This window comes from Numida meleagris, chromosome 3 (assembly GCF_002078875.1).
Source record: "Numida meleagris isolate 19003 breed g44 Domestic line chromosome 3, NumMel1.0, whole genome shotgun sequence".
Classification (NCBI taxonomy): domain Eukaryota; kingdom Metazoa; phylum Chordata; class Aves; order Galliformes; family Numididae; genus Numida; species Numida meleagris.
Genome location: NC_034411.1, coordinates 45,734,790 through 45,758,224, shown reverse-complemented (window position 1 = coordinate 45,758,224; position 23,435 = coordinate 45,734,790). Strand labels below are relative to the sequence as shown.

Here is a 23,435-nt window from a genome sequence, read left to right as displayed (position 1 = left end):
AAAAATTTCTCCAGGATATGTCCCACATCTTGCAGCAGATGAGGCATGCTGGTGCAACCATGAAGTGGCACTTCAGGAAGGAAACCCCAGCTGGATCCTTGTTTGCTGAAGTTTGTATGGCACTCAGCAATGAGCCATCACTCCCACATCTCTTCTGCAGCTTATATTTGTTTGTTGTAAGCTATTGCTTTTCTTCCCTGGGGGTGCCAAACTGGAAAGTTCCGGGGGGTTGGTGGGGGGGGAAGAAAAGTTAGAATAAATCAGCTGTGGTCTAGACAGAGAGCCCTAGAGTTTTTGATTCTCAACGCTACCAAACTTCAAAAACAAGTAGGATCACAGGAGGATAGTTGGTGACATTTGAATACCAGTTGTTGGGATTATTTCGGCATGCTATGAAAAGAACATGTACTGTCAGTGAATGGGCTCTCCATTGGTTTCTGACAAGCATTTCTCTTCTGCTCCTTGATGTCACTGGATATTTTTATGGAAGTGCTCCTGGTTGGCAGACTCCTCACAGTGTGGCCCATATCTGCCTGTGCATGGGCACAGCCTATGTGGTGATGGCACAAATATCAGCCCATGCTTGGATGGGCACATATCCTATTCTGAAGCAGAGAGGAGGCACCAGTCCTCTCCTTTTTGTGGTGCTGCTAGACAGGTGCATGGAGATGTTTTGGTGAGGAGGTATCATTTTGGAGGACTACTGACTAAATGAAGACAGACTGAAATCCTGGGTATATAGATGCAAATGCTTTTCCAGTGATGCATAGGGGGACAACTATCAAGCAGAACCAAACCGGGCAGAACCAGACATCTGAAGGCCACTTAGATAAAAAGGAGATCTTCAGAGGACATGCAATTCTCTTGTAACTATTAAATTCTCCTTTAAAGATTATGTTTGCAGACGAAAAGCAAGACATTTACAGGCTAATCACTTAAATACTAACTGCTATGTCAAGCAAGCAGAAAAGGTTCAAGAGTGCTTATCTGTACAAGAAGTTATTTAAATGCATAAAAATGAACAGAGCATGGAACTAATGCAGGTGTGTCTTCACTAATCTCTTCAGAAAGAACACATAGCTTCCTAGAAGTTTTGTGTTTTCCTAGTTACAAGAATATTTAAAATATTTGACTATATTGTTAGCCAAGAGCTCGTTTCATCTGTTTTTGAAGTCATTTGAGATTGATGGTGAGATGAAGGACTGTTCTCCAGTAAATACATTTTTCCCTGAATGTTTCTGGCACATGTTCTCCCGCCCTTTTTCATGACTGCTTATTCACACTGCTTGTTTATAGCAAAGAGAGATCAAATTATTTAAAGATTAAATATATACTTTGCAAAAGTATATCTCAAAAGTATATGCTTCCAGGGCCTGGGCAGGGCTTTGGCGCTGCTCCATATGGCCAGCCAAGGGCCCACCACTACCTTGGGCCTTGTATGGTTTTTGACTTTGGCTGAGGTGGTGGTGCTTGGTGACTAGTTCACAGCTGGTGAGTCAGAGGTGACTCTTCCCTGGCTGTGGCGCTCCTAAGTTATCTTTGCACGTTTGGAGACTTCCCTCCATGTCACTCTTCAAAGCCTTCCTAGGATGGCAGCTCTGGAACGCATTGAGGAGTGTGGTGGAGGCACTTTGGGAAGGAGGTGACTGAAACAGTGAGTAAAGGGGTCACCTCACCATCATGTTGTCATTTCAGGCACCTTGCTGAGCTACCTGTGCATGGCCAAGGGTGGGAGGCAGGCAGCTCCCAAGGGCAGCACCCCAGCTCTTAACTACAGACACCTCTCCTGGGATGAGATGAATCACCTCTGGCAGTGCCCTGATGGCTGATTCAGACAGCCAGATTGCTACATTGGGGTGAGACAATCTTACCGTAAGGGGTGGGGATTTTGGTACCAAATGTCAGCAAAGAGGTCATGTTTGCTTTCAGAGAGCAGCTCTGCAGCCAGAGCTCCATGTGTGTCAGTAGTTGTACAATTGTAAACAGGTTTGAGGTCAATTATTCACCCCTTCCTGGGAGAACTGGTATGCCAGCTAGGGAACAGCAGTAATATCAATACAGCTTTTAAGCGTAGAAATTTTGGGCTTGGTCACTGAAATCAACAACTGAAATTACGGGAGAAAAACTTTTTTAATGGATTTTGATAACTGTGTAAGCATAATTTCATTCTGACATTGCTTTAACAGTTTTGTTGTTATGCACATCTTTTAATTTTTTCTCACACTGATTTATGGGTGTTTCTGGCAGGGCAATAATGCTCTCATTTTGTTCCCTACTCTTGCTTTGGCTGTTCTGGCTTATAAGGGGAACCCTCTTTCATCACCATCTTCTGAAGGAGCAATCATAAGCGTCAGAGGACTTTCTGCACTCTGACACAGCCAATTCTGTGAAGGGCTCTTAAATGTAGTCCTGTATGAACCCCTCCCTGCTAATCTATCAGCTTGATACTTCCAAGTTCTGAATCTGACAAGGAGCTGAGCTGTTTGTGAGGTGCTAAGTGATCTTAACCCTCATAGGAGAGACTGTTCACTCTGCAGGCCATGAACTCAAGCTATCTGTTATTCCTGGGGACTGCTAGCAGAGCAATGTGAGGACTTCGCTCTGCCTCTCTTGAAGAAAGACACATTCAGACTGACTCCACAGGCATTTGCTGGAAGGAGAATAAAGTGGTAAGAAGGCTCATGTGAAGTCATGATGAGAGCTAGAGCACAGATGCAGGTTGAAGCTGGCTTTCTGCTTTGAGGTCCTATGAGAGCAGTTGCTGCATTGTACAAAAGCTCAGCTAAACAGCAACTTTCAGCTCCAGACAAAACATATTGCCTGTGTCTGAAATGAAGGCTCAGCTGGCCAGAGGAGCCTTGCCCAAGGACCTTCTGACCAGGTGTTGTGGTTTAACCCAGCAGGTGGCTAAACACTACACATCCGTTTGCTCACTCCCACCCTTCCTAGTGGGATGTGGGAGAGAATTGGGAGGAAAAAAAAAACACACTAGAACTCATGGGTTGAGATGAAACTATTTACTAAGATAAAGGATAATACTTATGACACTATATATATGTGAATGTATATAACAAGTGATGCACCGTCAAACCAACCAATTACTGCATGGAAGGCTGCAGTGCTAAAAACTTCAGTTCCAATGAACTCCTTCCTCATACTCTCACCCTTCCCCTTCCTGCTTATGCAGTTTCTATACTGCTTTGCTCTGGGGATGATGAGTAATCTACCTAGGGTCTTTACGCCTCTCTCCTGTTCCCACAGTATAACCTTGTGTGTGGCCATGCCTGGATGCTGGATCTCTCACAGGCTATCCTCAACCTGGGCTTTCTGGCTGGTGCCTTCACCCTTGGCTATGCAGCAGACAGGTAAAGTGTTAGCACTGGTGTCGTTCTGTTTGCTTGGAGATGAAATCACTTTTAGTGACCTGCAATAAGCATGCATGACCACTTTGGAGGGTTAGTGAACTTTGGGTAAACATCTCCAGTCTGAGTTAACCAAACCTTCACTTCCTTTTGGGCTGGAATCTTCAAGCAATGATACTTCATGGTCATACTTGGACTTTAAAATGTCACGAAAAGAGCCTTTCTTGTGGTTTCCAATATTTTCCGTACACATCTGGACCCAGGAAGGGCAGAAAGACACAGAATGAAAAGGATGTATTCAGAAGTGCTTTCTGGGCTGGTGTTTACTGGAAAATACTTAAAGGAACCGTTGATGAGGAAAGCAGCTACTTGAGAAGGAGTGAACTCCGTATGGTAGCTCTCCGTTCACATGCTGGACTCGTGTAGATGATCAAGATCATAGCTCTGTACGGTCGTTAACTGTGCTAGGGCCAGATGGATGCCAAAGAAAAGATGTGGCTGACTATCAGGCTTGGGCAACTGCCCACTCTAAAGCAAGGAGCCCCCACTATTTCTACCATGCTCTAAAAGTGGAGGAAGGAGCCTGGCTTCTGGTTTGTGTTGGTAATTACTGATGGGCAACCTTTCCTTTGGCTAAGAGTACCACTGTCCACTGTTATTATCATCTTTTATCAAAGAAAAATAAAGGCAGAAATAAAGTATTTTATGAAGAAATATGCTCTGCCAGTGAAGTGAACAGCAAACAGAGACACTTACAGAATCATTCAGAATGTAAACTCAGATACCAAATTTTAACCTAGCAAACAAGAGTACTTTTCCTTAAAAGCTGATCTTTTCAAGGGATATAGTAGTAAAGAATATAGGAAAGAGGAAGAGATGCCATGGCGCTGGCTAACTTGGGATATTTCTGCTCAGTGGTTGGCTATGCAGTTGTAATACTAGTAACTTAAGACTGTAAAAGGAGAGAGATTGCAGCTAATTATTAAATGATAACCTGTCCAGGAGTACCTGTGTGTTAATTATAATGTAACTACAGCACATCTATGATTGCTGTACTTTGATGGCAGCACTGGAGGAATGTGCTGCACACAGACCGTTAGACTCTTCTTGACAGCACTCTGAAGAACTGGTTGAAGTGAAAATACCCTGCTACCCTGATTTTTGTCCCACAGCAATTCTTCTCAGGAAACCTTCTGAACAAAACGAACAAATGTACTCTCACTAATCCCTTCTGGCAAGATAAACAAGTGTATCAGTTTTCACAGTTTCTTTTTAAAACCATAACAATAACAACAGCAGAAAAGATCAAAATGGAAATTCTAGTTGTGTTCCAAGGTCACAATCCCTACTGAAATTATAGGGAGGTTTTATTGTGTTTTTCTTTCCCTTTTTTTCCCCTTCTTTCTTCTGGAATTATGGCTTACCTTCTGCACACCCCTTAATAGTGACACTGTTTCATTGCTGGAAAATGAGACTCATGAATAAGCTAGGCGGACTTGAAAACTAAGTGGTCTTAAACCTAAACAAACCACTGGAAAATCAGATAAGGCAACTAAGGAAGAAATGGCTTGCTTGCACAGAGCTGGCTACAATTACAATTAAGAGACTAATTTGTGTAAACAGAATCCCCTCCCCCCCCCCCCCAAATTTTTTCCTTTATTTCAATTGGATCAAAACTACAAACTGTAACTTAGGGGCCATAGTTTAGCTACAACATGATCGACTGTTTTCTAAAATAAAAGAGAATCTGGTGAGAACATTACCAGTTTTAAAATTAGTGATGTAAAGTCAGTGACAAGTACCATGGAGAAAAGAACCCTATATCCTGAGGGCCAAGACTGGAAAGTTTCAGGCAGCCTCCATTTGGAAAAAGGCACATCTCAAAAAGGCACCTTTGAATTTCTCATTCAAATGAGATGATACACTTTATTGACTATCATGATTTTTATTTTCTTTTTTTCAACAGATATGGCAGAATCCTCATCTACCTGCTCTCCTGCCTTGGGGTTGGGATATGTGGTATCATAGTAGCATTCGTGCCAAACTTTACTCTATTTTTGATCTTCCGTTTTCTCCAAGGTGTCTTTGGTAAGGGAACCTGGATGACGTGCTATGTGATTGGTGAGAACTGTTATCTTCCTTTTTTGTTCTGGTTTGGATAAGTGGGGCAATGAGGGATGGAGGACATGGAGTCTGGCTATGCCTACTCTTGGTAACAATTTCCCCTTGGAACAAAGGGGATGATGAATTACTCAAGTCCATCCTATTTAATGCATTTATCCTCAATGACAATGTGGATGCATGCAAATTGTAATTTGGTATGATCCTTGATCTGCACTCATGTTGGAACTGTATATTTGGGAAACAGTCATTGGCCTGCGTCCAAAACATGCCAGGAACCCTTATAGCAGCTAAACAGAATAGTTTCCCAACCTGGCAATGTCTGCTCACTCACTGGTACAGTGGTAGCCTCTGAGAATGACTGCAAGTGCAAATGTGTTTCAATACTGAGTACAGATATGAGATGGATATGAGCAGAAGCATACATGCCTACTTGACCTTACGAGATCCCATGGAGAAGAGTAAGGCAGAACTAATGCACAAGGGCAGCCTAGCAAGAGTGATATGTCCTTCAGAACTGTTTTGGTTCTTGCTTTCATAACCATCACCACACTACTTTTGTGTAGCAGGTCATAGGCAATTCAGAAGCAGTGCAACTCTTCCTGTTGATGTTATCTGAGGACTCTTTATGGATGTCTAATCTATGGTCTCTAATGGGGATAGAAAGGGTATTAAAAATCCAGAGAGAGAGGAGCAGAATGTGTGTATGTGAAGGTTTTTTTATTACCCAAAAAATCTCCAAGATGATTAAAAAAAAAAATCTATGGAGTAAGCCCAGAATCAAACAGGATATACAAACGTGGACATGGTAAATTTTTGCCGGAGTCTGAGCATCTTCCACAGATGCTCAGAGGAGCTAACTGCTTTTCCACACTAGGACAGGCACTTACATTCATCATCCTTTAGCTGGGAGGCTTTGCTCAGTGCCAGGCTGGACATATTATACACCAGGGTCTATGTTGGGATTATTATCTCCTGAAAAAGGAAAAGAAAGGAAAGCTTTTTCATATATAGCATCAAAACAGCAGGGATCCAGACTGTTTAAAAGCTTATAGTCATGGCTCAGCGATGAAGTTCCTTCATAACAACTTACTTTTTGTAAGAGAAATGTGTTGTTATCGGCAACTTGAATGACTGCCAGATTCAGAAAAGGGAAACTTTTCAGCGTCCTTCTAGAGCATGATATTGGATGGCATTAAGAAAAGCATCCTACTGGAGATAATGCATCAGATTTGCTTAAAAAGAAAATAATCAGTAATCTGCTGTGATATCCCGAAACACAGTGGAAACATCATTTAATGCAGAATTTGTACTATCGCTGTAGTCTGTGAGGCCTGTAATTATTTTTTTAAAATGCCTGGATATAGTCAATGAGTTAGAGCAAAACTGCAATCAGATCTAAATGGTTACAGTGAGACCTGGGAGTGCTGTGGGGTCATGGGTACAAATGTGCTACCTCCAAGCCCTTGTCTAGTCCTATCAGTATCTAAAGCCCAGAAACACTCTGTTTTCTGATCAAAGCTTCATTGTAGAGCATTTCAGGTCTGAAGTCTGGTAAAAGGGCTAGAATTTGCTTTTACCTTCACTTTCAAGCATGCTGTCTAATGTTAAGTCTAATTTTGAATTTTAAACTGAAATCTTATCCTACAACATTGACAAATACTCTAACCAACAAAATGTCTAATGGTGCTGGCTTCCTTAACATGGTCAAGTTTTAAAAGAAAGGAATGTTTCTTTCTTCACTTTGCGATACTCAGATCAAACCTACCAGACTTTAGAGAAAGGTTCAGCCGTGTGTTATACTGCAGGACAGTGTATTACTGCAGCCCAAAGCAAGGTGCTTAATTCTTGGAGAGAGTGATTCTGTCTAAATTCCTTCAGGAATCTGTTCCTATGTCCTGAGATCACCCATAGTATTTAGCAACCTGCCTCCTCTTAAGAGGCACACACAAATCACAGATACAGGTTGGTTTATTTGCCATAACGTGTCTCCCAGGTTGTTGATATGGGCCTCATAACAACAACAGGTTGCCCCAAGAGCTCCCTTTGCTTTTACAACCCATCCCTTCCTGAGTCAATGCTGTAGCAACTATTTTTAGGCAGTAGATTTGCCCCAGGGCAGTGCACACATAATGAACGGTTTATTAAAAACAGTGTTATATCTCTCTGCATTACCAGAATTAATAATTATTTATAGAATTATATATATATTTTTTGTATTATTAAAGTGTTCTCTGTATATTATAAACCTAGGCAAACTACTTTAATTGTGTAGGCTAGGTAGTGGTGACAGTTACAAAAGAAAGCAGAGATACTTCTGCATACATTGCTCATCTCAGCTGTAGATCTCAGGGCTGTGAGATATTGCCTGACATATGGACTTACACATGTTTCATAAGCAGATACATTCACAAAATAAAAAAGTACAGCAAAGGATTAAAAAGAAAAAGGCTATGTTTGTTCTAGAATATAAAGCAAACTGTAGGCCATATCTTAGCCCTCAGAGTAATAAGCATGGCAAAACTAAACTCTCTTCCCTAAGGAAGTTTTGTCCATTTGACTGTAAGTGCAGACCCTGCCTGGACAATCCTCTGGTCTGAAGCATAAGCTGAAATTATGCAAGGGAGAGTGAAAACTACCACTAATCATGATGCAGTCTCAAGACCCTGGTCTGTCCCTGTTTAATTTTGTTAGCAAATGTGCAGTCAGAGACCTCTGGCTGAAGAACGGTGGGTGAGTTGATGGAGTGGTATCACTCATGTTTGGACAAACCTGGTGATGTGCTTATACAGCTGAAGGCAAGATGCTGGGCTAGATAGCCTTGTGAGCTGATACAGTACTATCCTTCCTTGTGGTCCACCATTGACATTTTTCTTTTCAGTTAGGTTTGTTTCTGTTTTGTTTATTTTGGCTTTCTATCTGCTCAGTGACAGAGATCGTTGGTTCTGACCAGCGGATCGTTGGGATTGTGATACAGATATTCTTCACCCTGGGAATTATGATTCTCCCTGGAATTGCCTACTTGGTTCCCACCTGGCAGGGGATCCAGCTGGCCATTTCACTGCCCAACTTCCTTTTCCTGCTCTACTACTGGTAACATTGCGGTCATTGCTCTTGTTGTTATTGCTATTGCTATTAGAGCACCTTGAGACTGCTTCAGTGGCCAAAAGTCTCTAGTGTGCAAGATGTAAATTAGGAAGGAAATACTTACACTTATGTACATGTACTCATTGTACTTACGTGTACATACTAAGCTATATATCCTTCTCCTGCATGTTGTACTTTCTTCAAACATTTTCCGTCATTGCTATGGCACTTTTGAACTGTGATTACTCTTAACTGCAAGTAAGCAGAAACTGAAATGCTAATCGGTAGTCTTGCATTGGGCACAGTTTATAAAATATGTACGCATATAGCTAGAAGCTTGCTGGTCTGCCTGTTCTTGGAAGTACACATGGTTAATGATGACTTTCAGTAGTTCCTTGTTGTTCTACGGACACCCTGTTGGCTTGTTGGTTACTGTACTTTGATGAACAATGTGCAAATACATTAGTTAGATTTCTTTTGAACATTGCGAAGTATTGATAGTCTATTTTCTCCCTTGCCCACAAGAATGACATACTGTGCAGGAGATGGAGAAGTTTTCTCTTCTAAGATTGAAAAATCAGTGTGTTGCGTATAAAAGCAGGCAAAAGACAAAGGAATTTTCTTTAGTTAAGATTTTAATAGGCAGAAACCCCTGTTAATGACTTCTGTTTTTACAGGGTTGTTCCTGAATCTCCACGTTGGCTTTTGACACGCAAAAAGGGAGAGAAGGCGTTAAAAATCATGCATGACATTGCAAAACACAATGGAAAATATCTCTCACCACATTACTCTGAGGTACTGTCATCTGTCGGAGCTAGATTTTTTTTTACTAAGATTTCTTAATCTTTTGAAGGTTCAGTGTGATTTGTACAGTGGGCAACACCTGAAGTATCATGCCAGAACAAGATTTTCATCGCCATACTTATGTTGTTAAGTGCAAGAGTGTTAGAAAGTGCAACTGGCTGGAAAGACACGGGCTGAAAAAAGGGGGTTGCAAAACAATGAATCAAGTCTCTCATTTGAAACACACCTGCTTTATAAACCTGCAGATTTCTAGCCTAAACACTAGCTATACACTATTTCTGAAATTATTTTCTTATTGAAAAGACACTACTTTCAGAAAATGACCATCTGTGAGCATATAGTAGTACCCTTAATGCCTACATACATGCAGCTGCATACACATTCATTCTTACGTGTATACAGAATTATCATGTGTGACTTTTAACTAGAGTTTCCCTGAGACTAAAGGCAAAGACTTTGGGATGGCAGTGTTTAGAGAGGACTGGTGTGTCCTATCCTCTCACACATCACGATGTGTGTGCTTTGTAGTTGGCATCCTGGGTTCCCACAAATTGGTATCTTGCCAAGTTCTTTCCAGTTGCTCTTCTTTAGAAAGGGAGAAACTGAGATTTATCTGAACTTATTAAAAAAAAAAAGTGTAAATACTTCACAAAAATCCTAGAATATTGTTCTGGATGAACCCCAAGCAATAAAGTTTGGTACCTTCTTCCTTAAACACCAGACAGCTCTTTCCAAATGCACAGGATTTTATTTATCTGCTAAGAAACATCCTCCATAAATCAGTCACTCAGCTGAAGCAGCTCTGCTAATTCAAGAGCATTCCTGCCATAAATATAGACTTTGCAAGAAGTGTGCACAGGAAGTAGTATGTAATAATAGAAGTATTACTGAAACAGCCAGTTGGTTTATACTTGTATTCAATTATATATCCACTTCATTAAGTGTATGTTAATGACAGCTCAGGCAACTTAATCTTCACACAGCAGGTTCTGTGGACAAGCTGGGCCCTGACCTATGCTATGCCTCCTAAGGTATGTCTGTAGACTAATGATTTTGTAAAGTCAAAACTAGACAAACTAGCAGGGATTAGTGTGCTGAAGCACACATTTCCACAGCCAGCTACTTTATTTGTAAGCAACTTAAGTACAATAATGTTGCTGTAAAGAAGTTTTTCTGTATGTTACATTATTCAAGGGAACAGGAAAAGGTTAATGATGGGGAGGGGAGCTTGTCAGGGAAAAAAGTTATATTTAACTTTCTTTGCCAAGAAATGGGATATACAGAATAAGACTGTTGTGTATTAGTGAAGCAATGTGATTGAGGGAGATTTAAGGAAAGTAATAGATTAGGCCAGCAATTAGTGGGCCATGTCACCTGTGAAAGTGAAAGCATGAATGTAATACCAGCCAAGGTCAGGAAATCACTCTGAGCTGTCCCACAAAGCAGAATGAGCTGTGCTAGGCATGCTGAACTAGCCTTTGGCACAATAGAAGTAGTGCAGGTTGAAACCAGTGAGAGATAAGTAAACTGAAAAAGCTAACTAATGAGAGAGAAATGGGTAACTCTGTGATTGGCTGGGGCAGACACCCCAGTGAGGTTCACCTGTCCTGGTCAGCGTTACGTAATGCTGAGCATGGACTATGATGGAAAAGCTGTGCTGCTGCAACACTCCCTCTGCATGCAGTTGCTGCACTCTCTTCCCCCCTCTGGATATTGGCATATTCAAAGCTTCATACCAGAATGCAGATGCATCTTTCCCTACTCTTCACTTTAAGTCATGTTTAATTTCTTTCAGAAGCAATCCGCCTCATGACCCTGAGGCACTCGTAGCAGCAGCAAATTAACCTCCATAGACCCAGCTTCAAGCTGGATCTGTTCCTGGGACCTTTTCAATATATCATGTGTCATATTTGGTGCTGTGCCCAGAGGAGAGAGAGTATCTCCAGGAAGCACATTAGCGGAGGAGTGAGTGCATTTCTCACCTTAACTCATGTCAGAGTTCTCATTCACATCACGACTCCAGAATTTCAGGTAGAGAAGTGCAGGTGTGGAGGGATGGGGAGAAGGGAGAGCATTATCCTTCATCACATTTTGGCTAAGATTTTCTTGTGTCTCTGTAACAGTTTCATTGCCTGTGTCCCTTGTATGGCTCTGGATGTATCAGCCTTGTGTTTTTATTGGCATGCAGAAGCTGCAGATGACCTTTGTATAGAAACAGATAAACATTTCTTTCTGTTGCTCTCTGAGTGACGATATTGGCACAGTTCAGCTCTGTACAGACCTCATTAACTTTGTTGTATATCATAAATGTTTTTTTCCCAGTTGGTTGTAATTATCTTAGTATTTATTTTTCACGCTAATTGTATCATTCTTGATCTCTATCCAAAAGGAGAATGAGTTGTGACCAGTTGAGTAAGAACTGCTTCTTGAGAGAGTCATGGATCAAAATCCTCTCTCCCTTTGCACATAGATATTTCCAGTGTATGTATTAACTTACATGCATGTGTATTATACACATGCATACATGTGCTGTCCTGCACAGACTTAAGCATGTGCAGACTTAGATATCTGTGCAATGACCAACCGTTGACACTAATTGCTGAAAAACTGAGATGTAATTCGATGGGACATAAACATGCCATGGAAGTTAATTATAAAACTTCCCGCAGAGTCTTCACATTGTGTATCTTTGGAAACATGGGCTTTTGTATTGTATTCCTGGCTGCACTGATGTGAATAGCAAAGCTCTCTATGACTTCAAGGAAGAAAAAGGGAATTTTCTTCCTGACAAACTGTTGACTTCTCAGTGTTTTATTTCTTCATCTGTACAGAATGCTCAGTCATGCTTGGGGTTATTATGACTTTATTAAGACATTAAAATGTATGGTAACAGCCATGCCGAATTTATCTTTCATCCTTTTGAGGACTAAAACCATATTTGGACAAAGGCACAGCTGATGGCTGGCAGCCTGCTCTTATAAACAAGTCATGTCAGCTTTATTACCATACTATGAGCAAGTCCAAGAGCAGTGCAGAAACCCAGCAACCTCAGCCTGCCCTACGAAGTACTCTGGCATGCAGCAGAAGTGGCAGTGCTTTGAAGAAAATTCAGGGCTCTGGTTGGAGAAGAAAAGCAAGAGAGAGTAGAAAGGAAGTTCATACAATTGTAGCATTTGTGTCTCCACTTAGAAAGTTTTGTGACTCACAGTTACGAAAAGTCAAGCTTAAATACAGCCATATACATCTCACTGAAAACATCTGTACTACCTTGTAGTGTGGACAACAAGTACAGAACAACAGCTGTGCACACAGCCCTGGCTGAGCCGAAGAGACACTCGAGCAATGCTTTGGCCTTTACCTTTTGCCTCTTCATGGATGTGCTTGGTGCTATGTACTTCTCTGTCTCACCCTCTCTTGCCGCAGGCCAGGATTGCTTCTCTGGGCTCCTGGCATGGGACAACAACTATGAGTCCCAGCAGCCAGCCTGCCTGAAGTCCCCCTCTGAATGTGCAGCAGCTTGAACTCTGTGTTTCCCTCAGCCTCTCTGTGAGCCAATGGAAATCCCAACCATGGCTGCCAGTTCTTGGGCAAACCCATGACTGGTCTCTCCTTAATACCACCTGTGCCTTCTCTTCCTCATTGTCCTCACCTGTAAAAAGAACGTAAGAACCAGTGGGTTGGCTCAGACACCAGCATGCGTCTTAATGTTATGTCTCTGTAAATATCAATAGTGAATGCTTAGGGAATAAAATAAGGGCAGTGTCTTGGGCAGGAGTAGCCCGATTCTCCCCTGGTATGTTCCCCAGCCTCTGGCTCCTGGCAGGTTTGGGAAACCCCTGGCCGGGGTCTCATTTTGACCCACCATGGTTAAAAACTGCTGGCTGAATCAGCCTCTGTGGATGTGCCTAATCCCTTTTTAGCCCTGCTAGTGTTCTGGCTCCACAAAATCCTACGGCAATGAGCTCCAAAATATAATCATAATATAATCATATAATCAACCTGCCCTTTTCTGTTATTGGTAAACCTTCTAGCTAACTGCTTCATCATCTGACTCATTATATTTGTGCTAGAGGAAGTGTGAGCAGACTTACTTTACCTCTGAGGCATATGAGAACCATTAATCCATACTTCGCAGGATTTTTAGTTGTTTCAGGGTAAAAGCCTTGCTCAGCATAGTGCTTTGTATTTGAAGTGCCTCTGAATTTCACCAGTTACGTTTTGCAGCCTCTTCACGGATCTGCTTTTTCTCACACTTCCTGCTGCCCATCTGTGTCACTAGTGGCCATCCCACAACCCATTGCTTTGCCTGTTCCACGGCATTCTATGCTCTGAATGACCATCACATGGACAAGGCTATTTATTGTCTTTCAAGGAATTCCAGGTCAATCTCTCTCAGTTTACTATGAGGAAATTGTTTTTCCATGCTCAAGTGAAGATTTGGCATTTTTTTTCCAATTTTTGCACTATCGTTGCTACGGAAAACCAGCAACTGTTTTCAGTTATAAGCTATTTCCAATAACTACACACTGCTCTGGAGTGCTAAAAGCAGCAAACCAGGCTGTCAGTGTGTTTGCTCACTTGACTGAAGTACTGCTGAACACTGTGTTTACTTACTGTGCTGTCACATGCCAGACAGCTGATTCTGCTGCTTGCCTTTCTCCTCAGATCACTGTTAGCAACGTGGAGGTCACCAATCCCTCCTTTCTTGACCTGGTGAGGACTCCTCAGATGAGGAGGAACACGCTCATCCTGATGTACGCCTGGTGAGTGCCCACAATCAGTGCTGCTTGTTACACAGGTGGGACATTATCAAGAACAATCCCCTGCTGGCTTTTAGGGTCTTTCCAGACACTTGCAGTCATTTGTTTGCCTCTCAGTGCTATTTTGTCTCTGGTGTTTAGGTTCACAAGTGCCCTGATCTACCAAGGGCTTGTCATGCGCCTAGGAATTGTTGGAGGAAACCTCTACCTGGACTTCTTCATCTCAGGAGCTGTTGAGTTGCCTGCCGCTCTCATAATTTTAATGACAATTGATCGCATTGGCCGGCGCCTTCCCTTCGCAATAAGCAATATTGTGGCAGGAATTGCATGCCTTATTACTGCCTTCTTGCCAGAAGGTAATTTCCAGTCCTTCCCTACACTGGGCTCTTTAGGTCAATGAGTTCTCTCTGACACCCCTTAAACAAGGGCAGGAAACCACACAAAACTGTAGATAAGAGTAAAAGGTGTCCAGTGATGCAAGCAGAACCAAGAGTCATGAAACAACACTATTTATTTGTTTGTAGGCTGTCCTGGGACATGTCCTGGTTATATCTTTAATGAGCAGTGAGGAACAGATGGGTGTACTCTTGGAAAACATGTATAAAGACCCTGTGCAGTTTTAAAGGCACATGCAAGGGAAGAACACAGAACGGAGGGAAAATACATTTCTTTACTTGGAAGACTCTTAATGATGGAAGAAATAAATGGTCTAGCTGAGACACTGTTGGGGTCTCCTCATTACCAAATAAAACTATACCTGGGAAAATATTATGGCCCTAAACTCTTCAGATCTTCCTCTGGTGTCAGGGCTCTCCTGGCATTATCAGGCTGTTCCAATGGCTCAGTGGTGCTAGGTTATTTTATTATTTTGTGCTCTGTCCACTCTCATTCATGATCCCTTCCATCCCCATCCAAACCACAACAGAAAGTAGGGGATGTGGCACACAGCAGGAGTCTGGGCAATGCTGAGAGGGTTGAGGATAGGTATGGGTTTCAATTAAGTCATTCTCATCTGATTTCAAGGATACATAAGGGGTCTGATATCATCGGATTGGAGATACTGTGTACTGGGTGTTACCACATCAGGGTGCTTTACCTCAAAACAGCAAGGAACTGGCAGCCAAACAGGCATTAGAGAGGCTCATTCTTCCCAGGGATGTTCATGTCAGAGCAAGCAGTAGTTCTGTCTAGCCGAGAGGTTTCAGTCAGACTTTATCAAGGGACAATAGTTTTGCTTGAGAAGAGCCATGAGGAGCCATTTCAAGGGTGTGATGTGTTGATGAAAGCAGGCAGGTTTGCAGTGAGTGCAAAATGAAATCCTTCAGAGAGGACTGCTGGCTCACCTCCCCCTCGGTTGAGATCCCTGCAAAGCGATTCCTCTAAAAGTACTTACTGCTGCATGTTTGAGGACCACTGAAGTCTGTGAATGCTGGTTATGCTCTCCTGAAGGATTTTGCCCACCACAACTCAGGTTCATGCTTCTGGGAGCCCCTGTGAAGAGCCAACATGCCGTGTGTGGCTGCCGACCAGTTCTCTGCTGTGGAGCACTGCCATTTGGGCACAGAGGGCCCAGTCCCAGTGACTGAGGTACTCACGGATAGGACATCTGAGGTCTTAGTACTGCTTTCAAGAAAAATGTTTGCACAGATGGGAGAAGCTGCACTAGCAGTTTGTGAGAGCCTGGTCACTCTAGGGTGCTCGCACAGGTCAGGTCCCCTGACACAGGGAGGAGCCACACTCCTCCTCAGGGGTCCTATGGACTGAAGTGGAACCATTTTTGAATGTGGGTTTGTTTTGTTCTTTCCAGCATTTGCTTTTCTGGCAAGTGTTTGAAAACAGAACTTTTCAGGGCAAAGGCAGTTTCACAGCATTAGATGAAATTTGCTGGGGGGCTTGTTTGATCATTTTGGAATGGAAAAAACTCCAAGCATCCATTTGCTCGTTCTGACTGAACTGAAATGTTTTCTTGTTCCTCCTATTGGAGTTCTGAGAAAACACAACCCCTGCCAGAGCCCTCTCCAGAGGCAGAGCTCCCCTTCATGCCGGGTTCAGGGTTACTGTTTTACTAGCCTCCCAGTCTGCTCAGTCATGGTGCATCCACACAGGAGACCATCCTTCTCCAAGGACATTGAGCTGCTCCTCGTTATATTCTATGTGGCTCCTCTCCAGATGCTGTTGGCTCTCCAGATGGGGATGGAGGACTGCTGAGGGGTTACACATGAGTTGGGATGACTCAGCCCTATGGTGTGGATGTGGCCATCACGCTTCTTGTACCTGGCTCCCTGTTAACAGGCAGTGTGCCAGAGCTTGAGCAGAGCAGAGAGCCCCAGCTCAAGTGGCCTGGGGCTGGTTGTGCCAGATACAATGCCAAGTGCCAGAGAAAGTGGGATGCCCAAGACATCAGTGTTAGGAATGTGTCCAATGCTCAATGGCTAAACAAATTATCAATTGTAGTTAGCCTGCTCTAAGGAGAATGTTACGCTCTCTTGAATCAATTAGTTGGAAGTTATTTCTGATTCTCCACAGCAGCATCTCATGATGCTGGAAAGCAATAAATTCCAATATAGATTGATATATTGTCAACGGTTTACAGGCGTTCGGCCCGGTTCCATGACGAAGGGGATGGGGGATCCACGGGCCCATGCCCCGGGAAAAGGGAAAAGGGGAAAAGGGTAAGGAGATGGCCCTGAGAGCAAAGAACAGCGGCAACAATCTTTTGCTGACAGGGCTTGGAGCTTTTTAGGAACATGAGAATAGAAATAGCATGTCTGAGTGAGACCTGAGCCCCATCTAACTGCTGACAAGGAATCACTTGGGCAGATAGGCAGAGAGGATGTGTTCTCCTCCTACCTGTCCCACACAGTTATGACTTGTCACCAAAATGTTAGAGGCTGGTTTGACCAGGGGTAGGAACAGCTTTCCAAAATGCTTTTTTCTTGTTAATCCTCAGCTGTGTTGTTGGCTCCCCAGTCCCTTTTTCAAGCTTGATAGGATGTTGCTGTCAGTCATTTCACATGGCAGGAGTTCTTCTGTCCGTGAGGAAGAATGGGAGCATTGCCAGTGACTGCTAGGGAGCTCAGGGCACCCAGAAGCATCTGTAGAGCCAGAGACTGCTCGTAGATCCCACCTCAGCCTAATTGGGAAAATCCTTTGCCATCCAGTGCTGCTGAAGTCACAGCTCTGTTGTGCCAAAGCAACAGGCAGCCCTCTGGAGCTTCTGATGTGGCTTTAACATGGTGTTTTTCAAGTAAAAATGAAGCTTTTTGTAGTTTTCTCACCCTTACTTGTGTTCTAGTGTTATTTGCCTCTATACTCAAGAAATGCTGTGCTGCAGTCAGTGCATGTATCGGGGTGAGATCCGTGTGAGAGCTGGTGACAGCACAACGCTGATGCAGTAAGGTCCCCCTGACCAGGGTTTCTTTCTGAATGAACAGATATCCCATGGCTCAAAACCACAGTGGCCACACTGGGAAGGCTGGGCATCACAATTGCTTTTGAAATTGTGTATCTTGTGAACTCTGAGTTGTACCCGACAACACTGAGGTAAGGCAAAACTTTTCTCTTTGCTTTTCACCATTCCCTATTTCACTGCTTTTTAGTAAAACTTATTTTCATCCAGAGTTTCCTAACTGAATAGACATGCTCCAAAGTAGATGATGGCATATACTGACGAAATCATTTTGGAGTTAATTATACTGGCTCATCTGCTTGCTAGCATGTATTAAATATCTGGCACTATTTTTCTTTTGCAGAAACTTTGGTGTTTCCCTGTGCTCGAGTTTGTGTGACCTAGGTGGGATCATAGCCCCATTCCTGCTTTTCCGATTAGCAGCCATTTGGTTGGAGCTACCTCTGATTATTTTCAGTAAGAATTGATTTAAAATAAACTTTTGGTTGAGATATTCTCCTAGCAGAGCTTTTCTCTTAGAGCAAAAGTGTAGTGTGTGGCCTCATCTCCCCTCAAACCAGCCCCTCTCAACCATCATGCCTAGTGCAAGAGGCTGAACAGCAAATGGTTGAGATGTGGGTGGTTTCACAGCATGCTGTGGAGGATCTCAGGCCCCCTTGGTAACTGGGTTGAAGGATGATAGAGGAAGCTATGTGAGGTTCTTCAAAACTGAAAAACCTTGCAGCTAAGTTCTGTAATGGCAGAGGAGTAAATTTAATCTCTGGACAGTACAGATTGATGTCCTTTAAGAATTTTTATTTTGGTATATACAGTTATGACTGTGGATGTTGTATTAGCTGTAACTTCTTATTCCTGTAAAAAACACTTTTTCTCAGTTTAATTTTGAAAAAATAAACCCTGCAGAGTAAATGTGTGGAAGAAAGATTTTTTTTTTCCAACAAAGAAGCTGGAACTAAACCAGACTTACAAAAGGTATGTGTGGCTGGGAAAAAAGCAAAAGATATAGGATAAAATGAGAAGGGAAATTGGTGATAATGATAAATGTAGCTTGGAAACATAAATGGAAAGACAAAAGACATTAAAAAATCCTATTATTCGAAGAATAGAGGCATATAGAAGTACTGTGGTAACATTGCCTAATGCTGAAATACTTATGCTGCTGAAGAATATGTAAGATTTGATCTCTAAGATCTCCCATTTGGAGCAATTCAGGCTGCAGATGAAGTCATAGCCCTCTTTTTTCTCTCTGTTTTTTTGTTTGTTTTTGTTTTTGTAATAGATGCTCATTAAATTAGCATGAATGTGCTCAAGAAGAGTAGGGTTAATCAGAAATACCTGTTGTACTTTAAAAATACCACTTTAACCTTAATCTGAGTAAGTTTTCCTTATCTAATAAACCCCCCAAATAAAAAAGTAACACTTTTAAGAATTGCTTTTGTTTTTCTTCCATGCCCATTGCAGGTATTCTCGCAGCTGTCTGTGGGATCCTAGTATTGCTTTTACCAGAGACAAAGGGAATCTCTTTACCAGAGACAGTGGAGGATGTGGAGCAACTTTCAGGGTATGCTATGTATTTTCTAACTTTTACATGATTGAGGTTTCCTGAGGATGTTCTCCTCCAACCTTTGTGACCATCATAAATTATTGATGTTTTTTGAGCATCAAAGTAAATTCCCAAGTCAAGTTAATACTATGAGCAGCTAATATTTTCCCAAATAGAAGCATGAACTTTTCAGTACCACTAAGGCAGGTTGTTAAACAAACAAACAAATAACAACAACAACAACAAAAACCATGGGGAGATAATCTGTGTTTTTCTCACAAAGTTTTCCTGTACACTTCTGGAAGCGGAAAGGTTTAGTGTACAAGAGAGAAGTCAGCAAATAATACTATGCAGTTCTCGGTCAAGAAAACCAGCCATTACCTCAATTAAAGTGTGCTGTGAAGAAAAGCCCTTGATAATGCAAGGTTGTCCACAGCTTGTGAAAGCTTCCACGCCTTCCACAAAATGAATGTATAACTGAAGACGTGTAGACACATCTTCCCCATTCCTAGCGCATGACAAGCTAGAATCTTCAGTGCACTACAGGCACACAGGAAAAATTTACACCTTGGTTTGCCTGGCAGCAAATGAGCTAGTGACATAGTCTACTGTTTCATACAGTGGCATTGGGTCTTACATCAACAACATTTTACCACTTTAATACACAAGCAAAAAAAAGAAGAATTGAATTTCAGTACTGTAGTTTGAACTACAACTCTTTTCTCTTTTCTTCCTCCTTTACCCCTTCTTTTTTCTTCAGTCACTATGGGAAATGTGGGAGGAAGAGGAAACACCAGGACGCCAACTCTTATATTTGATCTCCAAAGGATGGCATTGAACAAAGGACTGTGATCCCATACTGGGAATTTCTTCTTCGCTTGCCACCACTTTGAAGTTCACTGCAAAGTGTAGATTAAACTCCATGTTCTTCTTCCAAGTATAAGGACGTTCAGAAAAAAGCAGTATATTCATCTGTAAATATGAAATAAATTCATCTTTTCTAAGTACGTTGTTTCCAGGAAGGAAGCACTCTTAGATTTTGATAGAGAACAGATCAGCTTAATTGCACTATCCAGCTCAATGAGCTTTTATTTATTTCTTTATACATTTGAGCTGTTTGTTTATTGGATGACTTTGGATAACTTTGGAGAGGAAAAGATGAGTATGTGAACCTGTTCTCCTTTGCCCTTGGACCATCTGGACAAACAGAAGAACTGATGTCTCATGAGGGAGAGCGCTAATCAGGGCAGCCCTTTTTGGATCAGAAGTGATGAGACTGGGAGTCCGTCACCCTGGTCTGTTCCTCTCAGCCAGCAATACTCTGCAGCAAAAGCTCTGCCCATTGGAGGTCTTTCTCAAATGTGCTAGCACTCCTCCTCTTCTGTTATGTAGCTGTCACTTCCTACACAGGGCATTAGCTCTGCAGGTCAAGTCATCCCACTGCCCATTGGTACCTTCCCCTAGACGTGGGGCCTTGTGTCCCAGACACACTGGTTTTTTCCATTCTAAAATACACTCTCTGACCATTCCTGCAAACCAAATCATCTCACCCTAACCAGGACCAAAGTGACTCCTAAGTTCCTTCTTCTCCTCATTGTTACTTGCCATCTCCCTGGTTGTGGATAAGTTATTTGGGATACTGACAGGGATGTTAAGCTGTCTTGGGAAGATGAGCAAGGATAGGAGAAGAGCTTTGTTTATGGAAGGAAGTGTTAACTGGATCCAGTTGTTTGAAGTTCACCTGTAGCAGAAATATTTGATCTGTGGCTCTGCAAGCAGATAACAGGGACACCTCACATTTCCTTTCATCTGTATGACCTCTGCCTAGTGCTGAGTGGGTCCTGGCCAGAGAGACAATATCCTCCTTCCAGTGAAGAACTAAAGAAGATGTGGTGTCTGAACAATATCTTGTAATGGGTAATGAAGAATTAAACAAATGAAGGAAAGGCACTGAGTTGTAAAGAGCCTTGTAAGGTCTAAAACCAACAGATTTGGCATGAGAAAATTTAGGAGTGGGTTTGAAAGTTTCATAGCACAACTGATTGATGGTAACATTAAGTTTAGTGCAGCTGAATTACTACTGCTCTAGTCTAATTATCTTATGAGCACTGATAGTTTCCCATGCACGGGAAGTTTACCAGTCATTTCAAGAGTTCCTGGCTCTCCCTGCCTTTTCCGATCACGTGCCCATACCACCAACCCCGCTGGAGGAAACCAGGACCTTTACTAGTAATCTCAAACTCATGTTTGCATATTTTAAACAGTTAGTAATGAAGAGCTTTCTTTCATGCCTATTCCTCATTTTCTCTGAGTGATAGTTAAAAGTCAACGAGATGCTTAGCTAAAGTCAGTAGTGATTGAGAAATATGAAACTAAATAAACATCTCATAGTTTATCTGTCAAATCAGTGATATCTAGAATATGTCCTGAAATTGGAGCTACTGCTGCAGGCAGAAAATCCCTCCTACACCAACATGGTCTTCTACAGACAGCTGTAAGCTCCTCAGATTGGCTGGCAGAGACCAGCCCTGAACTGGAAGCCATGAGCTTGCATGGCTCAGGCCTGGGCAAACCCACTGCAGCGTCTCAGTGCCCAGAGCTCAGCCCTGCCTTCCCAGCAGCTGGCCAGCCCCACTGCCCTCGAGGAACCTTTTCTTTTAATGCTTCTCCTTTGTGAATTTTTATTTTTTAACCAGTTTCATAGTCACTGTAGGAGTCTGAAAAGGACTGTGGAGATCATTTAAAACTATGTTTTGATGAGGAAATGTTGATAATATTTGCCAGCTTCTGCTATTTGAAGATGACTGAAAGGTGCTTGAGAAATGAGAGGAATGAAGGCTCCAGAGAACAGCTGGAGAAAGGGTAGAAGTTCTTCAACATTTTCAGTATGGAACAATCCCCTGTCTACCTTTAGAGCTGAGGGTGATTAGGAAACCTTGTCAGCAGCATGAAGGCCTGGTCTAGGATGGGCAAGGAGGTGTCATGCCCCACCTCACCCAGAGAGAGGCACTGAACAGGAGGGGCCAGACATTGTCAGCTTTAGCTGTCTTGCCTGTATTATACAAGTCATCCTAGAGGCTCAGTGAGCATTGTCAGCTTTAGCTGTCTTGCCTGTATTACACAGGTCATCCTAGTGGCTCAGTGAGCAAAGTGATCTGCCTAGCAGGAATTGGATCACCTTACCATCGTTAAAGACACATATCCAACACGACAACAGAAACCCAGGACTAAATTCTTCCTGCCTGCTAAAAGATTCCTTAGACCAACAACTGTGTGGATGTGCTATTCAGTTCAACTGTCTCCACCCCAAAATTTGCCCTATTGTTTCATCTATTCTCTACAAATTTTTGTGACAAGTGGCAATTTATATTGCCAGTGCAGAAGAAAAAGATCACTAAATAGCTTTAAAGAGTTGGTACTTGGCCTCTCAGGCATGTCTGGGTATTTCTACCCTGACTACAATCTTCCATTATAGCCTGTGTGAGAAAAAATGAGAACTCTTAAGATGCAACTCATCACTTCTATGGGCAATAGTTCTTGGGGAAGCCATGGAAAAGTGTGAGTATATTTCTAGGGGGGCAACGTGATTGCCATGTTAACAGCAGTGACTTACTGGACAATTAAAAATCAGTTCTTATTGTTTTACAATGTGTTTTGGGAGAAAAAATCTCTTTTTGTACAACAGAAAATAGAATGACAGAATTGAGAACAAAGAAAAAGACTTAAATGTGAAATAAAACCCCCCAGTGGCAGGAGAGAAAACATTATGAAATGCTTCATGGTTCAGAAAGTTGTCACTGTTTGGCAGAGAAACCAAGAGTACTTTTTTTTCCTGAACATGTATATTCAGCACTGAATTTTAGGGATCTCTTCTGTTTTTTTTTCTTTCTTTCAAACTTCATGAAGAAATTTGCCACTATAGCACTGCAGACACATAGCTGTACTCTAAGAAATGTTGGTCTTATGGGCACAGATTTCATTTCCTGTAACCACAGGCATATGTACTTCCTCTTCATTTATAGAAGTAAAAGCTATATGTAAGACAAGTTATATAGTGAAACAAAGCTGGTACTGTGGTCAACAAAAGTTTATAATATACTACACGCATTGTCATTACTGGCTGTAATGATTGACATTAGTTATTTCTCTGTCTTCACTAAGAACTAACTTTAGGATAAGGGTATTTTTTTATTCACTGTTTTATATCTCTGATATGACATTTGTACTTCTGCTGACACAAATTTCCACGTCAATAAAAAAATATGAAAATACAAGCCAAATGTGTGTGTTTTCTTTTCATCCCATATACTTAATGCAATCAGATATATCTAATAAAACACTGCAGGCAT

General features: G+C 42.2%; 1 protein-coding gene across 2 annotated transcripts in view; it reads left to right on the top strand.

Moving 5' to 3' along the window:
• SLC22A3 (solute carrier family 22 member 3) overlaps positions 1 to 23,360 on the top strand; it is a 29,544-nt gene extending 6,184 nt beyond the window's left edge. The window contains exons 2-11 of one of the 2 annotated variants that reach the window (XM_021391289.1): positions 3,262 to 3,365; positions 5,329 to 5,450; positions 8,411 to 8,576; positions 9,248 to 9,365; positions 14,040 to 14,137; positions 14,276 to 14,490; positions 17,569 to 17,677; positions 17,887 to 17,999; positions 19,005 to 19,104; positions 19,847 to 23,360. In XM_021391289.1, the coding sequence (XP_021246964.1) occupies positions 3,262 to 3,365; positions 5,329 to 5,450; positions 8,411 to 8,576; positions 9,248 to 9,365; positions 14,040 to 14,137; positions 14,276 to 14,490; positions 17,569 to 17,677; positions 17,887 to 17,999; positions 19,005 to 19,104; positions 19,847 to 19,904 (1,203 nt within the window). In that variant the 3' untranslated portion in view covers positions 19,905 to 23,360. Of the gene's footprint in view, positions 1 to 3,261; positions 3,366 to 5,328; positions 5,484 to 8,410; positions 8,577 to 9,247; positions 9,366 to 14,039; positions 14,138 to 14,275; positions 14,491 to 17,568; positions 17,678 to 17,886; positions 18,000 to 19,004; positions 19,105 to 19,846 lie in introns of both variants that reach the window. The other variant, XM_021391288.1, reaches the window with a different exon arrangement.